This window comes from Myotis daubentonii, chromosome 16 (assembly GCF_963259705.1).
Source record: "Myotis daubentonii chromosome 16, mMyoDau2.1, whole genome shotgun sequence".
In the NCBI taxonomy this organism is placed as follows: domain Eukaryota; kingdom Metazoa; phylum Chordata; class Mammalia; order Chiroptera; family Vespertilionidae; genus Myotis; species Myotis daubentonii.
Window position 1 is genome coordinate 50,417,655 of NC_081855.1, and position 17,910 is coordinate 50,435,564.

The following is a 17,910-nucleotide window of genomic DNA, read 5'->3' on the forward strand; positions in this document are numbered from 1 at the left end:
GCCCAGGACCAGACGGCTTCACAGGGCAGTTTTACCAAACATTCAAGGAAGAACTAAAACCAATGCTCCTCAGACTACTACAAAAAATTCAAGAGGAAGGAACACTTCAAGCTCATTCTATGAAGCCAGCATCACCCTAATACTAAAACCAGGTAAAGACAACACAATGAAAGAGAATTCGAGGCCAATATCCCTCATGAACATAGATGCCAAAATCCTCAACAAAATCTTAGTAAATCAGATCCAGCAGTACATCAGAAAGATCATACACCATGACCAAGTAGGCTTTATCCCAGGGATGCAAGGATGGTACAATATCCGCAAATCAATAAATGTGATGCATCACATAAACAAATTGAAAGAAAAAAAACACATAGTCATATCAATTGATGCAGAAAAAGCATTTGACAAAATCCAACACCCATTTTTGATAAAAACTTTCAGCAAGGTGGGAATAGAAGGATCATACCTCAACATAATAAAAGCCATATATGACAAGCCCACAGCCAACATCATACTCAATGGACAAAAACTAACACCATTTCCCCTAAGAACAGGAATGAGACAGGGATGCCCACTCTCACCACTCCTGTTCAACATAGTCCTGGAAGTATTAGCCATTGCAATTATACAAGAAGAAGAAATAAAGGCATCCAAATTGGAAAAGAAGAAGTAAAACTGTCCTTATTTGCAGATGACATGATATTATACATAAAAAACCCTGAAGACTCCATCAAAAAACTATTAGACTTATTACATGAATTTGGCAATGTAGCAGGATACAAAATTAACCCCAAGAAATCTATGGAATTTCTATACACCAATAGTGAACTTACAGAAAGAGAGACTAAGAAAACAATCCCATTTACCATCGCACCAAAAAAATTAAGATACCTAGGAATTAACTTAATTAAGGAGGTAAAAGACCTCTACTCAGAAAACTACAGGACGTTGAACAAAGAGATAGAGGAAGACATAAACAGATGGAAGAACATACCATGTTCTTGAATTGGTAGAATCAACATCATTAAAATGTCCATACTACCCAAAGCAATCTATACATTCAACGCACTTCCCATTAAAATACCAATGACATATTCTACAGACCTAGAACAAACTCTCCAAAAATTCATCTGGAATAAAAAAAAAAAGACTCCGAATAGCTGCAGCAATCCTGAGAAAGAACAAAGTAGGTGGGATCTCAATACCAGATATCAAGCTGTATTACAAAGCCACCGTTCTCAAAACTGCCTGGTACTGGCACAAGAACAGACATATAGATCAATGGAATAGAATAGAGAGTCCAGAAATCGACCTGAACCAATATGCCCAATTAATATTTGAGAAAGGAGGCAAGAACATACAATGGAGTCAAGATAGTCTCTTCAATAAATGGTGTTGGGAAAATTGGACAGATACATGCAAGAAAATGAAACTAGACCACCAACTTACATCATACACAAAAATAAACTCAAAATGGATAAAGGACTTAAATGTACGATGGGAAACCATAAAAATACTAGAAGAATCCAAAGGCAACAAAATCTCAGACATATGCCGAAGCAATTTCTTCACTGATTCAGCTCCGAGGGCACTTGAAACTAAAGAGAAAATGAACAAATGGGACTACATCAAAATAAAAAGCTTCTGCACAGCAAAAGAAACCATCAACAAAACAACAAGAAAGCCCACTGCATGGCAAAACATATTTGCCAATGTTATCACCAATAAGGGCTTAATCTCCAAAATTTATAGGGAACTCATACAACTTAACAAAAGGAAGATAAACAATGCAATCAAAAAATGGGCAAAGGACCTAAATAGACACCTTTCAAAAGAGGACATTCAAAAAGCCAAGAGACATATGAAAACATGCTCAAAGTCACTAATCATCCAAGAGATGCAAATCAAAACAACAATGAGATACTGTCTCACACCTGTCAGAATGGCTATCATCAACAAATCAACAAACGACAAGTGCTGGAGAGGATGTGGAGAAAAAGGAACACTTGTGCACTGCTGGTGGGAATGCAGACTGGTGCAACCACTATGGATGACAGTATGGAGTTTCCTCAAAAAACTAAAAATGGAACTCCCATTTGACCCTGTGATCCCACTTCTAGGAATATATCCCAAGAAACCAGAAACACCAATCAGAAAAGATATATGCACCCCTATGTTCATAGCAGCACAATTCACCATAGCTAAGATCTGGAAACAGCCTAAGTGCCCATCAATAGATGAATGGATTAGAAAACTGTGGTATATCTACATGATGGAATACTATGCTGCTGTAAAAAAGAAGTAATTCTTACCATTTGCAACAGCATGGATGGAACTGGAGAGCATTATGCTAAGTGAAATAAGCCAGTCAATGATGGAAAAATACTACATGATCTCACTCATTTATGGATAATAAAGACCATTATAAACTTATGAACAAAAATAGATACAGAGGCAGAGCATCCTCGAACAGACTGTCAAACTACAGCAGGAAGGCCGGGGAGGGTTGGGGGCGGGAGTTGGGTGGTAAGAGATCAACTGAAGGACTTGTATGCATGCATATAAGCATAACAATGGACATAAGACACTGGGGGGTAGGGGAGATCAGGGGATTGTTAAGGGTGGGAAAAAAGGGAGACATATGTAATACTCTTTGTAATACTTTAAGCAATAAAACAATTAATCAACAGATGAGTGGATTAAAAAACTGTGGTACATCTACACAGTGGAATACTACGCTGCAGTAAAAAAGATGGAACTCTTGCCTTTTGCAACAGCATGGATGGAACTGGAGAGCAATATGCTAAGTGAAATAAGCCAGTCAGAGAAAGATAAATACCTCATGATTTCACTCATTTGTGGAATATAGAGAACAACATAGACTGATGAACAGGGACAGATCCAAAGACAGAGAAATAGCGATCAGACTATTAAACCCCAGAGGGAAAGTAGGGGAGGGAGGGGGCAAGGGGAAGAGATCAACCAAAGGACTTGTATGCATGCATATAAGCCAAACCAATGGACATGGACAACTGGGGGATTAGAGCATGAGTGTGTGGGGGGGAGGATGGGAGTTTAATGGGGGGGAGATGAGGACACATTTGTAATACCTTAACTAATAAAGAATTAAAAAAAAACTGTTGATGACCAGAAATTAGAATAGATGCTTATAGATTACATATATTTTTCCTCCTAATTTAGATAAATTAAGTGTCACTTTATGGAATTCTTAGTAGAGAGTTGGAGAAGTTGCTTCTAGTTTTAACTAAGCTGGTTACAGTATTTGCATAATGTCACGGAGATCTTTGGGGTTATTTCTTTTTCAGTAAAAAGAAAATACAGATAGTTTCCAGGTTTCCTTCTGTTAAATATTTTATGCTGAGAAAAAATGTGGCCACTTTTCAAGATAGACCGGGCAGAAATAGGGAGAGGGAAAGAGGCAGATTTTGAAGAGGATCCATATCTAAGGCAGGGAAACTTTAAATATGTTAGACTCTCATATTAATGTATTTTACCAAGGGCAAATTTAAACTACTATCCCAGAATCATACATTACATGTATAAAATACGTGTTCAAAAGAAACATACTTACAACAAAGTAGCCCAAAGACCAAATGCCACTATTTTTTCTCCCCTTGCGAAAAATGAATGAAATTACATACGTAAAGAAAACAAGGGATGGTATAGAACCAACAGCACATGGGATCTGAAATAAACAGAAGTGCTGCATTTTAGTTAAAGACAAATGTAATCTAAGAAAACATTTAAGATTCAAAACATCGGCACAGCACCAGGTCTTATAGTTATTAATAATTTATGACCATGTGACTATCAATGAAAACAGTTTGCATTTTCAACATTTCTAACCATGTCATACAATGATAATTCGGTGGATGAATATTGTAACTTACTTGCACATTGTATACTATAACTTTAAACATAGATTCTTGCAAGCTTAAAATAATGTCCAATAAATATACTATAAGGAACATCAGCCAGTACAGTGGGACATCCACCAACGCCTGCCCAAGCCAGTAAGCGGAAGGGAAGAGCCCGGAAATGCGAAGCTGGGACCACACTTTGTTCTGAGCAGGAGACAGAAAAAAATACAGATGCTATTTCAACTTGAGGTTCAAGAAAATGTGGATTATGCAAGAGAATCCCAGTTTCTCCACACCCTCACAAACTCTGTATTGTCAGTCATTTTAACATGTATTCATTTTATTTGGTGTGTAAAGGAATCTCATTGGGGTTATTTTCTGGGTTACACATGATATTACCCATCTTTTAATGGAAGCATTTTCCATCTACATATCTTCTTTGGTAGGGTATCTGTTTTATTTTAATATTTTGCCCATCTTTGAAATTAGGTTATCTTCTATTACTGGGGTGTAAGAACTCTTTATATTGTTGACACAAATTTTTTGTTATGTATGTGCATTGTGAATATTTCTCTCCCAGCCTACAGCTTTTTATTTGCTTCTTGGTGATTTACAAAGAAGAAAAGGTTTGAACTTTGATGAAGGTCAAGATAACATTTTTTTTTGTATGGTCTATGCTTCCTCTGTCCCAACTAAGAAATATTTGCCTACCAGAAGACCTATGATTCATTTCAAAATAATTTTGTGTATAGTGAGAATTGAGTGTCGAGAAAATGTTTTTCATAATAATATCAAGTTCTTTCCATACAATTTTCTGAAAAGACTAACCTTACCCCATTTGAATTCCCTGGCAATTTTATTGAAAATCCATTGATGACATATGTGTGGGTTTATATCTGAAATGTCTATTCATTTCCTATATTTACATGATTATCCTTACTTAATACAACACAGTTTTATTTACTATCACTGTAGTAAGCCTTGCAGTCAGAAGCATAAATCTTCCAATTTTGTTTTTCTTTTTCAAAGTTATTTTATTTTCAGTTATTTGCGTACTCATATAAATTTTGGAATCATTCTGTAGACTCTATTTATTTATCCATGCATTTATGTTTCCACTTATAAAACTTCCCTTTATCTTTACAACTTAGGATTTTTGTCTGAATTGGCTGCTCAAGCAAACATGTATAAATCTCCTCTTGAAAAATCCTGTAATTATATTACCTTCAACATACGATCATACAAAGCAAGGGAAGTTTCAGTTACTCATTGTTACCTTATAATCATCGATGCTGCTCATGGCAATGTAAGGAGCACAACTGGATGAGAAAAACACCAAGAACACGGGAGACATTATGAAGAAAAATGGAATATCCAGATCCTTTTGAAAAGGCAAAGAATATAATGAGTTGCATGAACAAATTTGAAATTCATTTAAAAAATATTAAACAGACTATGTATAACCCTGCCTTACTTCCCTTTTGTTACCAAACTCTTGACTACCTATCCAGTCTGGAAGCTTGATTTCTGGCTTGAAACCCACATGTATGAATAAGGAAAGTGCCAGTCACAGGACTGCAGGATTTGACTTTCATTTCTTCACGTTCTCTTTGAAAATATAGTTTGTTAGTTCTATTTACATTAAAAAAATCGAAGCTTGAAAAATTACATTGATTTATCAAAGCCACAGAACTTGCATGAATCCAAACACTAATTTACCCTGCAGATGTTTACTCAATAAAAATAAAATCCCAGCCACCCAGGAGATGCCTGATGAGGGAGTCATAGAGTACATACTCACCAGCAAAGACGTACTTCTCCCAGTTTGAATACGTGCTGATGGTTTAACCATTCTAAGCAGCCCATTACTAACAATATCCATAAGAACAGGGAAGCAATTCAGTCTCTTGGTATTGCATGCTAATGAAAATGTGTAATTCTAAAATAGAAAAAGCAAGGTTATAAATTCTCAAAGATCTTCATTTTTTCCCTAAAGAATTAAAAATTTAATACTTTAATTAAAAAACATGTTTTAAAAACAATGTTAAATAATCTGAACAAAAACAAACATTGTGTTAAATAAGCAGAAACATGTATATAGGCAGTATCTGGCTTTCAGGACACCAGGTGTCTGGCTTACAGTAGAATCAAATATTATTATTGTTTAAGATTAAAACAGGAGTTTCAGCATATATGTATTAGAAAATCCTTGGGAGGAAATACGTACTTTTCGGATTTAAATATGTTCTTGACAGTGGGTATTGTATGGTATTTATTTTGCTAATATACACAGTGTGTGGTAGACAGTGACTGATATATGAATTATTTATCATACTAATGACTATGATTAACTAAATAATGAAAGAAGTACCCTTGTATTTGTTTTTCATTTTGTTTCCTAAATTGAAGGCTGGAGTATATTGATAGTTTATTAGCTTTGCACACTTGTAGGATGATTTCTTAAATGGAGACCAGCATACCTTGTCATGACCAGACACTATGATGGCTCCATTATAAGATGGATCGTCTATGTCATTTCTATTTCCAGATGCATCCACTTCCAAAGCTATGTTCTGAAGCTCCACAGAATGTATGAAGTCATCAATGCTTGCCCCTAAATTGTAGTTTAATGTATTAGGTATCTCAAAACAAAGAAAATCAATGTCAACTAGTACAGTGAAATGAAAATTAATGACCTTATGTAATATTTACTGTAATATGGACTGTTAGGATATCTTTCCACATAATAACATGCCTGCTACTGTGGATTTATAAATCTACTCACTTTAATGGATTTTACTTTATAATATATTTATTCACTATGATCACTGTTATATGGTGCATATGTAATAGATTTTTTCCAAGAAGATTTCATTGAGTAGCTATACCAATATGGTTTTAATGACATAGATAATCTCTACTAATAAATCACCAAATTGGCTAAATCTCACTTCACTATCACTAGATTGTTAATTGATTTTCAAAATGTTTCTTGATACAGGAAGACAACTTGTTGAATGGCTATATAAAGAACTCCATGGACCTCCTCCCCAGAAAAACAACTATAACTTGTAAAAATTACTAAAAATCCCCAACAAGATGACATTTTTATTATCTTAAAGACATACAGAAAATGAAAAAAGATATTTATTTAAGAAAAATCTACTAAATCTGTGTAAGAACACTAAGAAACTGTGACAAAGACCTATACCTTCACAACTCTTTCTTGATCAGCATAACAAAAGCTCCCCTCTAAATGGGTTAGAGAAGGATTCAGAGATTCTACCTCCTCAAACCCAGTCTATAGTGTCTTCCAGGGAGGAACTGTGATGAGGATGATTGAGAACCACTCTTCTAGGGAGGACTGTTATGAGGATAACTGAGAACCACTTGTCCGTAAATTAGAGCTTCTCCCATATGGGTAAGAAGAGAACTCCAGATCTCTCAGCCCCCTATTTCTGGTGGTCTCAAGTTTCTGCAACATGAAGCTGGAGGAAATGGGAAAGTTTGGTGGCCTGACCCTCCCAAGAAGATAACTGGATATCTATTGAAGTTGCATCCCTTCCTCACACCACACACAAAAATGAACTCAAAATCCATCACAGACTCAAAATGTAAGAACTAAAAGTATAAAAGCCTTAGAAGAAAATACAGGAGTAAATGTTTATGATCTTGCATTAGGCAAAGCCTACTTAAATATATCATCAAAGCACAGGCAAGGGGAAAAATAAGATGGACTTCATAAAAACTAAAACATTATGCCTCAAAGGATACCAATAACAAAGTGAAAAGATAATCTACAGGATGAAATAAGATATTTGCAAGACATTTACAGTTGATTCTTATTATTCACAGTAGTTATGTACTTACTTCTATTAAAGTCACTAGAAAGTTATTATAAACACTAAATTAGTGAATACTGGGTCAGTGCTTAGAGGGAAAACACAGGTTTAGGTCTCTGTAAGCCTCTGGTCTATAACCAACCAGTGCATTATTTTATTTTATGTATGTTTCTGTATATTCATTGTTGATTCATTAACCTTGATCTCCCAGCCAACAGCACTATAATGCATGCCTGAACAAAGCTAATCTAACACACATATTTTCTTTGTAAGGTACATCACAGCCTTCTTTACTTAGGAACATAAGATAGCACTTCAGCACTACAATTGGGGGTATATTATTTATTTTTTAATAATTTGTTTTTTTATGTATAGAAATTAGAATCCTCAAAAAATGCTAGTGCAAATGTAATTAATGCAGTCACTTTAAAAAATAGTTTGACAGTTCCTTAAAAGATAAAAAATAATCACTATATAACACAACAATTCTACTCCAGGTTTATATCCAAAAGAAATGAGTAAAATCACATTCACTTAAAAGCTAGTACATGGATGTTTACAGCAGCATTATTCATAATTGCAAATTATTGAAAAAACCAACCAAAATACACCCCTCTGATGAATAATAAAATGTGGTATATCCATTCAATAGAACATTATTCAACAATTTAAAAAATGAAGTATTGACACGTGTTACAATATAGATGAACTTTGAAAACATTCTAAGTGAAAAAAGTCAGTCAGAAAAGATCATACATATAGTGTATGGACCTACTCATATTAAATGTCTAGAGTAGCAAATCCATAGAAATAGAAAATAAATTTGTGATTGATCAGAGCTGGGGCATAGTGAATAAAAATAATTACTAATGATATGGGATTTCTTTTTGAGATGACAACATTCTAAGATGAATTGTATTGAAGATTATATGATTCTGTGAATACACTAACAGCCATTAAACTGCACATTTTAAATGAATAAATATGGCATTTGAATTATATCTTAAGCAATTAAAATGTGTTTTGGGGTATAAACATTTTTATTTTGCAAAATGTCATCAGATCATTTATTTTTCCTTGACAAATACTTTCTTAATTCCTGTTCTATTTTGGGATTGTATATTCATCATCCCCAACCTTCATAAATTGTTTTGAACACCTGCTGAAGAAGCAAAAAGCTCATTTTTTTCTCTCATGTTTATGTTGCCTAAATAATGCTCTGAACAGTGAATGTATTGGAGAAGAATTATTCACCACATTATTACCTGTATTATTGATGATTAATAATTGAGTGAGAGGATCATGTGATGGTTGTCCAGGAGCAAGGAAGTATAAATGGGGAGAAAGTTCCCATGTGTAACTGATATCATACATACTGAAGATGATGAATTCCCACAGAACAGAAAAAACTCCAATTCCTAAAAGCAATAGCCTACACAGAAGAAAATTGCCCGTGTGAATGCATAGTCATGTCTTAACCTTTTAAAATGATCTAGGCAGATTCTAATTGAATGAGATCAATAAATTATGAAAACTAAACATATAGCCCTCTGACTCAGTTACTGAGTACCTTGTCCTTTTCCTACCTCTAAGTTAGAGATGATAAATTGTACATTTATCCTTTTGTTCATTTCTCTGGTTTCTCTCTGGCCATGTGCCACCCTGTACACTATCATGGGACATGTGTCCTTTAAAGCTGTGTCTAGATTCTGCCTCTTCCTATAATTCCAGTGTGCTGTTCATTCACCAACACTCTATACTCAATTTTCTTCATGGCCAATCCTCTTCACTTAGTCCTGTGATGATTGCATGGTTTCTTGAATCTCCAGGCTCAAATTTTCAATTATTTTTTACTCTTTATTTTCCTGTGCTCTCCATTTTAGATAAGTTGAAAATTTTTTATTATATTTTCATGATATCTTATTTTGTAAACTTTCTTCATTTTTAATTTCTAATTTTATGAAATATCCTGTTGCAATTCTTGCTAAAGGAATGGCATCTCTTGAGACACCATTATATGGTGTTGCCAGATTAAGCTTAAAGATTTTGTTAAATCAGTTCATCTCCTAGTCAAATATTCTCAATGAATTCTCATTACTTATTTAGCAAGTACTTATTAAGATTCTATTATGTGCCAACCCAACTATTTCCTTGATGCTTAATCAACATATTCATAGACAGGGTACATAATCTGATTGATAGCCAAAATCCCATGGACACCAGGGTTCTACTGAGAGGTGACATGATTATAAGGAGCAGGGATGGTGTCCATTATGCACGCAGTATGTATGGAGAGTGAGCTACCATCACTTAAGAGGGCTGGAGGGAAGTTAGGACATCTAGGTTAGAGCAAGTAGGACATAATGGGAGAGTCAGGACTGCTAGGACTATGTCAGTAGCATGACTAGATAACAACTAAAATGAGACATTGGCATATGGACACTGGAAATAAGGTCTACATCCCAATGTTTCTGTCATCTGCCATAGAAAATCTTAAGGAGAGCAAATAGTCTAGCAGGTTTGACTCAGTTAATAGAGAGTCAGCCCGCAGACTAAAGGGCCCCGGGTTCCATTCTGGTCAATTGCATGTACCTCAGTTGCAAGCTTGATCCCTGGTTGGGGAGAGTGCTGGAGGCAACCAATTGATGTGTCTCTCTCACACTGATGTCTCTCTCTCTCTCTCTCTCTCTCTCTCTCTCTCTCTCTCTCTCTCCTACTCCCTTTCATTCTCTTTAAAATCAATAGAAACATATCCTCAGGTGAGGATTAACAAAAACACACACCAAAAAAAAACACCCCAAAATAAAAAAGGAGAGCAAATATTACACAAAAACTTACATTAATTGAACTCTTCCCCTAAAATTGGCTCTAAGATCATATAAATTCCACTTGCTAGTCAGCCAGTAGATACAAACTAGGCCCATGAACTAGATTGAGGTTTATACTTTATCCAGTTTTGCAAATGCAGACATTTACTTTTATTTTTGTTTGTTATTTCTTGTTTTTAGGCCTTAGTATTTTTTAATGCACCGACTGACCAAAAGCTATGGCACTCTAATACTCACAGTGATAAAAGAGATTTTCTTTCATGCTTTAGCTTTAATAAGCGGACCCTTGCAATTGCACAGATTTGCTGTCTCCACAGAGCCATGCCACCTACTGTTTCTTTCATCTCACTAAGTGAAGAGAGAACTTGTTCCATCTCAACAAGTCTTTCTGTTTCTCCAGCTCCTTCTGCTTGTACTTCCCCAGATGTGGCAATACCTGCCAAACACAAAATAAGTAATGCATAAAAAGCCCACTTCAGAGGGGGAGAAAAAAGGCGGAGTGCCAGGAACTGGTCCATCCTTGCTGTTTCAAAGGACCTGGCATATATGGCATACTGTTCTTAAAATGTTTGCTCACCTTCTTGGCACTATGTGTTTTAACCAAGGTCTCCTCTCTGAGAAAGGTTGTTTCCCCGGGTAAGGATTTCCCCCTGAAATTAGGGAGGGAATAAAACCCCTCAACTAAGTGCCAGGCGGGTAATTAATCACTTTAACTACGAACAATCATGCTTAAGCTACATAATCTTTACTCCCTGGAATGGAGATAAGAAACGCCCTAACCTTTGTAATAGAGATTGATAGGATTGAATCAACTGGTATAAATACAGATGTAACAAGACAGAAAGAGACAGAACTTAGAAGACAGAACCAAGAGAGACAGAACCTAGGCAGAGAACCTACAAAGAACGTTCTCTAGAGACAGAAGAACTTCGCTGGAGAGAACGTAGCAAAAGATCCTGGACAGAAACTGGCCTCAGAACCTAGAGACAGAACCTAGCGAGAGAACATGGCAAAAGATCCTGGACTGAACCTGACTATAGAAATTGGCAAGAGAACCTGACTAGAACCCGGTGACTGAACCTGGCTGGAGAACCTGGACAGAACCTGGCTGGAGAACCTGGAGAAGCTAGCAAGAGAACATGGACACAGAACTTGGCTGGAGATCCTAAGCAGAACCTCTCTGGAGATCCAGACCAGAACCTGGCTGGAGATCCTGGCTAGAGATACTGGCTAGGCTGCTGATCAACTGAATGCTGTCTCCGTGTCATTCCTTCTTCGCCGACTCCGTCTACGCCTTTGGGAACCCCTGGACCTGCTGGGGTTGGACCCCGGCAGTGGAGGTATAGACGGATGTGTCCAGTGCCTTGTCCCGGAGCTGTTAGTGTGAGCAAATGAAGCGGGTAACATACAGCCAGAATAAGCAGAGGATATTCAGCTGATAGACAGTTTGCAGCTGGGAAAGGTGGAGGAATCCTGGAGAAAGCGGACAGTTGGAGACTGCGGCTGAAATCTCTCCCAGAGTGCCGGCTCAGCTGCGGAGACAGTGCCATCTTGAGTGGCTGTTTTTTGGAAATGTATACTGTACACCCAAAGACCCGGCATCCAGAGATCGGCGGCTAACCTGGAAACACCGGATCTGAAACAGCATGACTACGTGGAGTGCTGCTACTCATGGAAAGCAGATCCAAGCAACAATAGCCTCCTGATCACCACACCCTCTGTCTGCAGAACAGCAGTTGTGTGTGAAGCCTCCGCCCACCAGCCAGAAGAGCCACCACAGCTGTGAACAGCACCCACCAGAGGCACTGCTGCCAACTGAGGAGCAGCTGATACCACAACCGCCCGAGGAGCAACCACAGCCCGAGGAGCCACGGCCACCCAACGAGCAGCCACTGAATGACTCAACATCTAGATATGTCAGTGATATCAAACATGGGTAGACAAAGAAACCCCCAAAGGAAAGAAAAGGAGGACTTTCCCGAAAAGCAGCTAAGTGATACAGAGGCATGCAATATGACAGAAGAAGAATTCAGATTAAGGGTCCTAGAGTGCATAAACCGGATGGAGGAAAAAATCAACAACTGGAGAGAAACCAAGATGGCGGCATAGGTAAACACCGGAGTTTGCTGCCTCGAACAACCACTTCAAAAATACAACTAAAAGACGGAACGGAACAACCAGAACAACAGAACAACAGGAAGGCTGGCTGAGTGGAAGTTCTACAACTAGGAGCAAAGAGAAAAGCATACCGAGACTCAGAGGAGGCGCAGTGCTGAAGTAAAATACTAAGGTGTGGAGTGCATGCGGATCAGCCTGGAGGCTGAGGGCGTGGTTGTCATTTTCAATCGGGAGGGAGTCTCAGGCTCTGAGCTCTAGTTCTGGGCAAGTCTCTAGGAACCCAGACTCCTACGGGAGAAGCGGGACTGTCTGGCATCGCTCAGAACCCCAGGCAGCTTTATCTCCATGGGGCTTGCAGCAATTACTGGGACACTGAGAAGCAGAGCCTCTGAGGGCAAGATGGAGAACAGCCATTATTGCTAACCCCGCCCTGTTGATCCCGTGGGACCCGCCCCACCCAAGCCCTGCAGGAAGACTTTTGCTGGATAGCCTCAAGCAAAGGCTAGATTAGCACCTCCCTAGAGATCCAGGAGCCAGGAAGCCCAGAGGTCAGAGTGGGACCATCCAGTTTGCAGCTCCGAGGAACCATAAAAGACACACTCAGGAGGCAGAGTCAGTGAGCACCAAAGCCCCATTGAAGCAAGTCTAGCCCCAGAGGGGGGTCTCCAGGACAGAAGTTCTCCCACTGCAGACACAGCTGATTCTCACAGCCAATTGGCCTGGAGGTCAATCCCTCACAGTGATAACTACAACAACCAAGGCTTAATTACAACAAGACTGTGCACAAAGACCACAAGGGGGTGCACTCAGAGTGTCTACCTCAGTTAATTGGGACACTTAGCACAGAAAGGCACTCTATCGACACAGCGAAGCATAAAAAATGCCAAGACAAAGAAACAGGACACAAATGACAGAATTGGAGGAAAGCAAACTGTTGGATATAGAATTCAAAACCACACTTTTTTTAAAAAAAATATGTTTTATTGATTTTTTTACAGAGAGGAAGGGAGAGAGATAGAGAGTCAGAAACATCGATGAGAGAGAAACATCGATCAGCTGCCTCCCACACATCTCCTACTGGGGATGTGCCCGCAACCCAGGTACATGCTTTTGACTGGAATCGAACCCGGGACCCTTCAGTCTGCAGGCCGACGCTCTATCCACTGAGCCAAACTGGTTTTGGCAAAACCACACTTTTAAGGTCTTTAGAGAACTGTCTAGAAGCCACCGATAAATTTAATAAGGCCTTCGAAAAGACTGGTGAGACCACCGATAAATGTAGTGAGATCATCAAGAAGACTGGTGAAACCCTCGATGTTGTGATAAAGAACCAACTAGAAATTAAGCATACACTGACTGAAATAAAGAATATTATACAGGCTCCCAACAGCAGACCAGAGGGTCACAAGAATCAAGTCAAAGATTTGAAATGCAAAGAAGCAAAAAACACCCAACCGGAAAAGCAAAATGAAAAAAGAATCCAAAAATATGAAGATAGTGTAAGGAGCCTCTGGGACAGCTTCAAGCGTACCAACATCCGAATTATAGGGGTGCCAGAAGTAGAGAGAGAGCAAGATATTGAAAACCGATTTGAAGAAATAATGACAGAAAACTTCCCCTACCTGGGGAAATAAATTGACTTCCAAGTCCAGGAAGCTCAGAGAACCCCAAACAAAAGAAATACAAAGAGGACCACACCAAGACACATCATAATTAAAATGCCAAGAGCAAAAGACAAAGAGAGAATCCTAAAAGCAGCAAGAGAAAGAAAATCAGTTACCTACAAGGGAGTACCCATACGACTGTCAGCTGATTTCTCAACAGAAACTTTGCAGGCCAGAAGGGAATGGCAAGAAATATTCAAAGTGATGAATACCAAGAACCTACAACCAAGACTACTTTATCCAGCAAAGCTATCATTCAGAATTGAAGGCCAGATAAAGAGCTTCACAGATAAGAAAAAGCTAAAGGAGTTCATCACCACCAAACCAGTATTATATGAAATGCTGAAAGGTATCCTTTAAGAAGAGGAAGAAGAAGAAGAAGGTAACAATACAAATTATGAACAACAAATACACATCTATCAACAAGTGAATCTAAAAATCAAGTGAATAAATAATCTGATGAACAGTATAAACTGGTGATTGTAATAGAATCTGGGACATAGAAAGGGAATGGACTGACTATTCTTGGGGGGGGGGAAGGGGTGTGGGGGTGAGGGAAGAGATTGGACAATAATTGTGCACCTATGGATGAGGACAGTGGGTGGGGAGTGAGGGCAGAGGGTGGGGTGGGAACTGGGTGGAGGGGAGTTATGGTGGGGAAAAAGAGTAACTAATGTAATAATCTGAACAGTAAATATTTAATTTAAAAAAAAAACCTTGAAAACATTCTAAGTGCAGTAAGCCAGGTACAAATGGGCGGACATTGTATATTCTACTTATATGAGGTACATAGTCAAATTCATAGAGGCAGAAAGTAGAATAATGGCTACCAATGGCGAGGATAGCAAGAATGGGGAGTTAGTGTGTAATGGATACCAAGTTTATGTTGGGGGATAATGAAAAGATTCTGGAGCTAGTAATGATAGTTGCTCACCAATGTGAATGTACTTAATGCCACTGAACTGTACACTTAAAACGGTTAAAATGATAAATTTTATGTACTCTTTACCAAAGAATATAAATTATCAATGATAAAAAAATCAACAACTTATGCAAGAAGCAAGAAGAAACAAATGAAAAAATCAATAACTTAGGTAAGAACCAAGAAGAAACGAAGAGTGATATAGCTGCAATAAAAAACAACATTGAAAGTTTCAACAGTAGAGTAGGAGAAGCAGAGGACCAAATTAGTGAATTTGAAGACAGGGAAGTAAAACACACACCAAGTAAATTGTAATTGGAGAAAAAAATTAAAAGACAGGAGGAGAGCCTAAGGGATCTTTGGGACAACATTAAATGAAACAACATAGGAATAATAGGGGTGCCAGAACAACAGAAAGAGGAACAAGGCTTAGAAAACCCATTTGAAGAAATAATATCAGAAAACTTCCCTGAGGTGGGGAAGAAAAAAGTCACACAAGCCCAGAGAGTCCCAAACAAGGTGAATCCGTAAAGACCCACACCAAGACACATCATAATTACCATGGCAAATGTTCAGGACAAAGAGAGAATCTTACAGGCTGCAAGAGAGAGACGGAAAGTTACATACAAGGGATCTCCCATTAGATTATCAAATGATTTCTCAACAGAAACACATCAGGCCAGAAAAGAATGGACAGAAATTTACAAAGTGATGCAAAGCAAAGGACTGAATCCAAGAATATTCTATCCAGCTTCTAAACGGACTAAATGCTCCAACCAAAAGACACCGAGTGGCTGAATGGATAAAAAAACATGACCCATATATTTGCTCTCTACAAGAGACCCACCTCAGAAGAAGGGACTCACACAGACTGAGAGTGAAGGGATGATAAAATATCTTTCAGGCAAATGGAAATGAAAATAAAGCTGGGGTAGCAATACTTATATCTGACAAAAAAGACCTCAAAGTGAAGGCCATAACAAGAGATAAGGAAGGACACTTCATAATACTAAAGGGATCAATACAACAAGAAGATATAACCCTGATAAACAAATATGCACCCAATGAAGGAGCACCCAAATACATAAAAAAAACTCCTGGAAGATATCAAAGGAAAGATCGACAACAATACAATCATAGAAGGGGACTTTAATACACCACTGACATCACTGGATAAATCCTCTAGACAAACAATCAGCAAAGAAACAGAAATCCTAAATGACTAACTAGATCAGATGGACTTAATTGACATCTTCAGAACACTTCACCCCAAAGCCACGGAATATACATTCTACTCAAGTGCTCTTGGGGCATATTCAAAAATAGACCACATATTAGGTCACAAACAAAGTCTCCCCTATTTCAAGAAGATTGAAATCATACCAGCCATCTTCTCAGACCACAATGGCATAATATTAGAAATAAACTACAATAAAAACAACCCAAAAAACTCAAACACTTGGAAGCTGAATAGCATGTTATTAAATATTGATTGAGTTCCCATGAGATCAAAGAAGAAATTAAAAACATCCTGGAAACTAATGACAGTGAAAACACAACAATCCAAAACCTATGGGACACAATGAATGCAATCCTGAGAGGGAAGTTTATAGCTCTAGAGGCCTATTTCAAAAAACAAGAAAAAATGGTAGTAAATCATCTAACTCTACAACTCAAAGAATTAGAAAGACAGCAACAAGAAAAGCCCAGAGTGAGCAGAAGGAAGGAGATAATAAAGATTGGAGCAGAAATAAATGACATAGAGACCAAAAAAACAATACATAAAATCAATGAAACCAAGAGCTGGTTCTTTGAAAGGATAAACAAGACTGACGAACCTCTAACCAGGCTCACCAAGAAGCAAAGAGAGAGGACCCAAATAAACAAAATCAGAAATGATAGAGGCGAAATAACAATAGACCCCACAGAAATACAAATAATTGCTAAAAAATACTATGGACAACTCTACTCCAACAAACTAGACAACCTGGAGGAAATGGACAAATTCCTAGAAAAATACAGCATTCCAAAACTCAATCAGGAAGAATTTAAAATCACAATAGGCCAAAAGCTATGGAAGAAATTGAAGGAGTCATCAAAAAGCTTCCAGCAAACATAGCCCAGGACCAGATGGCTTCACAGGGGAGTTTTACCAAACCTTCAAGGAAGAACTAAAACCTATCCTCCTCAGATTACTACAAAAAATTCAAGAGGAAGGAACACTTCCAAGCTCATTCTATGAAGCCAGCATCACCCTAACACCAAAACCAGGTAAAGACAACACATTGAAAGAGAATTACAGGCCAATATCCTTCATGAACATGGATGTCAAAATACTCAACAAAATCTTAGTAAATCAGATTCAGCAGTTCATCAGAAAGATCATACACCATGACCAAGTAGGCTTTATCCCAGGGATGCAAGGATGGTACAATATCCGCAAATCAATAAATGTGATGCATCACATAAACAAATTGAAAGAAAAAAAACACATAGTCATATCAATTGATGCAGAAAAAGCATTTGACAAAATCCAACACCCATTTTTGATAAAAACTTTCAGCAAGGTGGGAATAGAAGGATCATACCTCAACATAATAAAAGCCATATATGACAAGCCCACAGCCAACATCATACTCAATGGACAAAAAC

General features: G+C 37.9%; 1 protein-coding gene across 6 annotated transcripts in view; it reads right to left on the reverse strand.

Annotated features, from left to right (window-relative positions):
• Positions 1-17,910, reverse strand: part of LOC132219026 (ABC-type organic anion transporter ABCA8-like) — a 74,919-nt gene that overhangs the window by 30,880 nt on the left and 26,129 nt on the right. For all 6 annotated transcript variants that reach the window (XR_009449343.1, XM_059671017.1, XM_059671019.1 and 3 more), the window contains 7 exons: positions 10,792-10,990; positions 8,992-9,158; positions 6,365-6,498; positions 5,686-5,823; positions 5,161-5,265; positions 3,915-4,088; positions 3,596-3,709 (listed from right to left, as the gene is read on the reverse strand). Coding sequence is in view for 5 of the 6 variants with exons in the window: in XM_059671017.1 (XP_059527000.1) it covers positions 3,596-3,709; positions 3,915-4,088; positions 5,161-5,265; positions 5,686-5,823; positions 6,365-6,498; positions 8,992-9,158; positions 10,792-10,990 (1,031 nt within the window). In the remaining variant the exon portion in view is untranslated. The remainder of the gene's footprint in view (positions 1-3,595; positions 3,710-3,914; positions 4,089-5,160; positions 5,266-5,685; positions 5,824-6,364; positions 6,499-8,991; positions 9,159-10,791; positions 10,991-17,910) is intronic.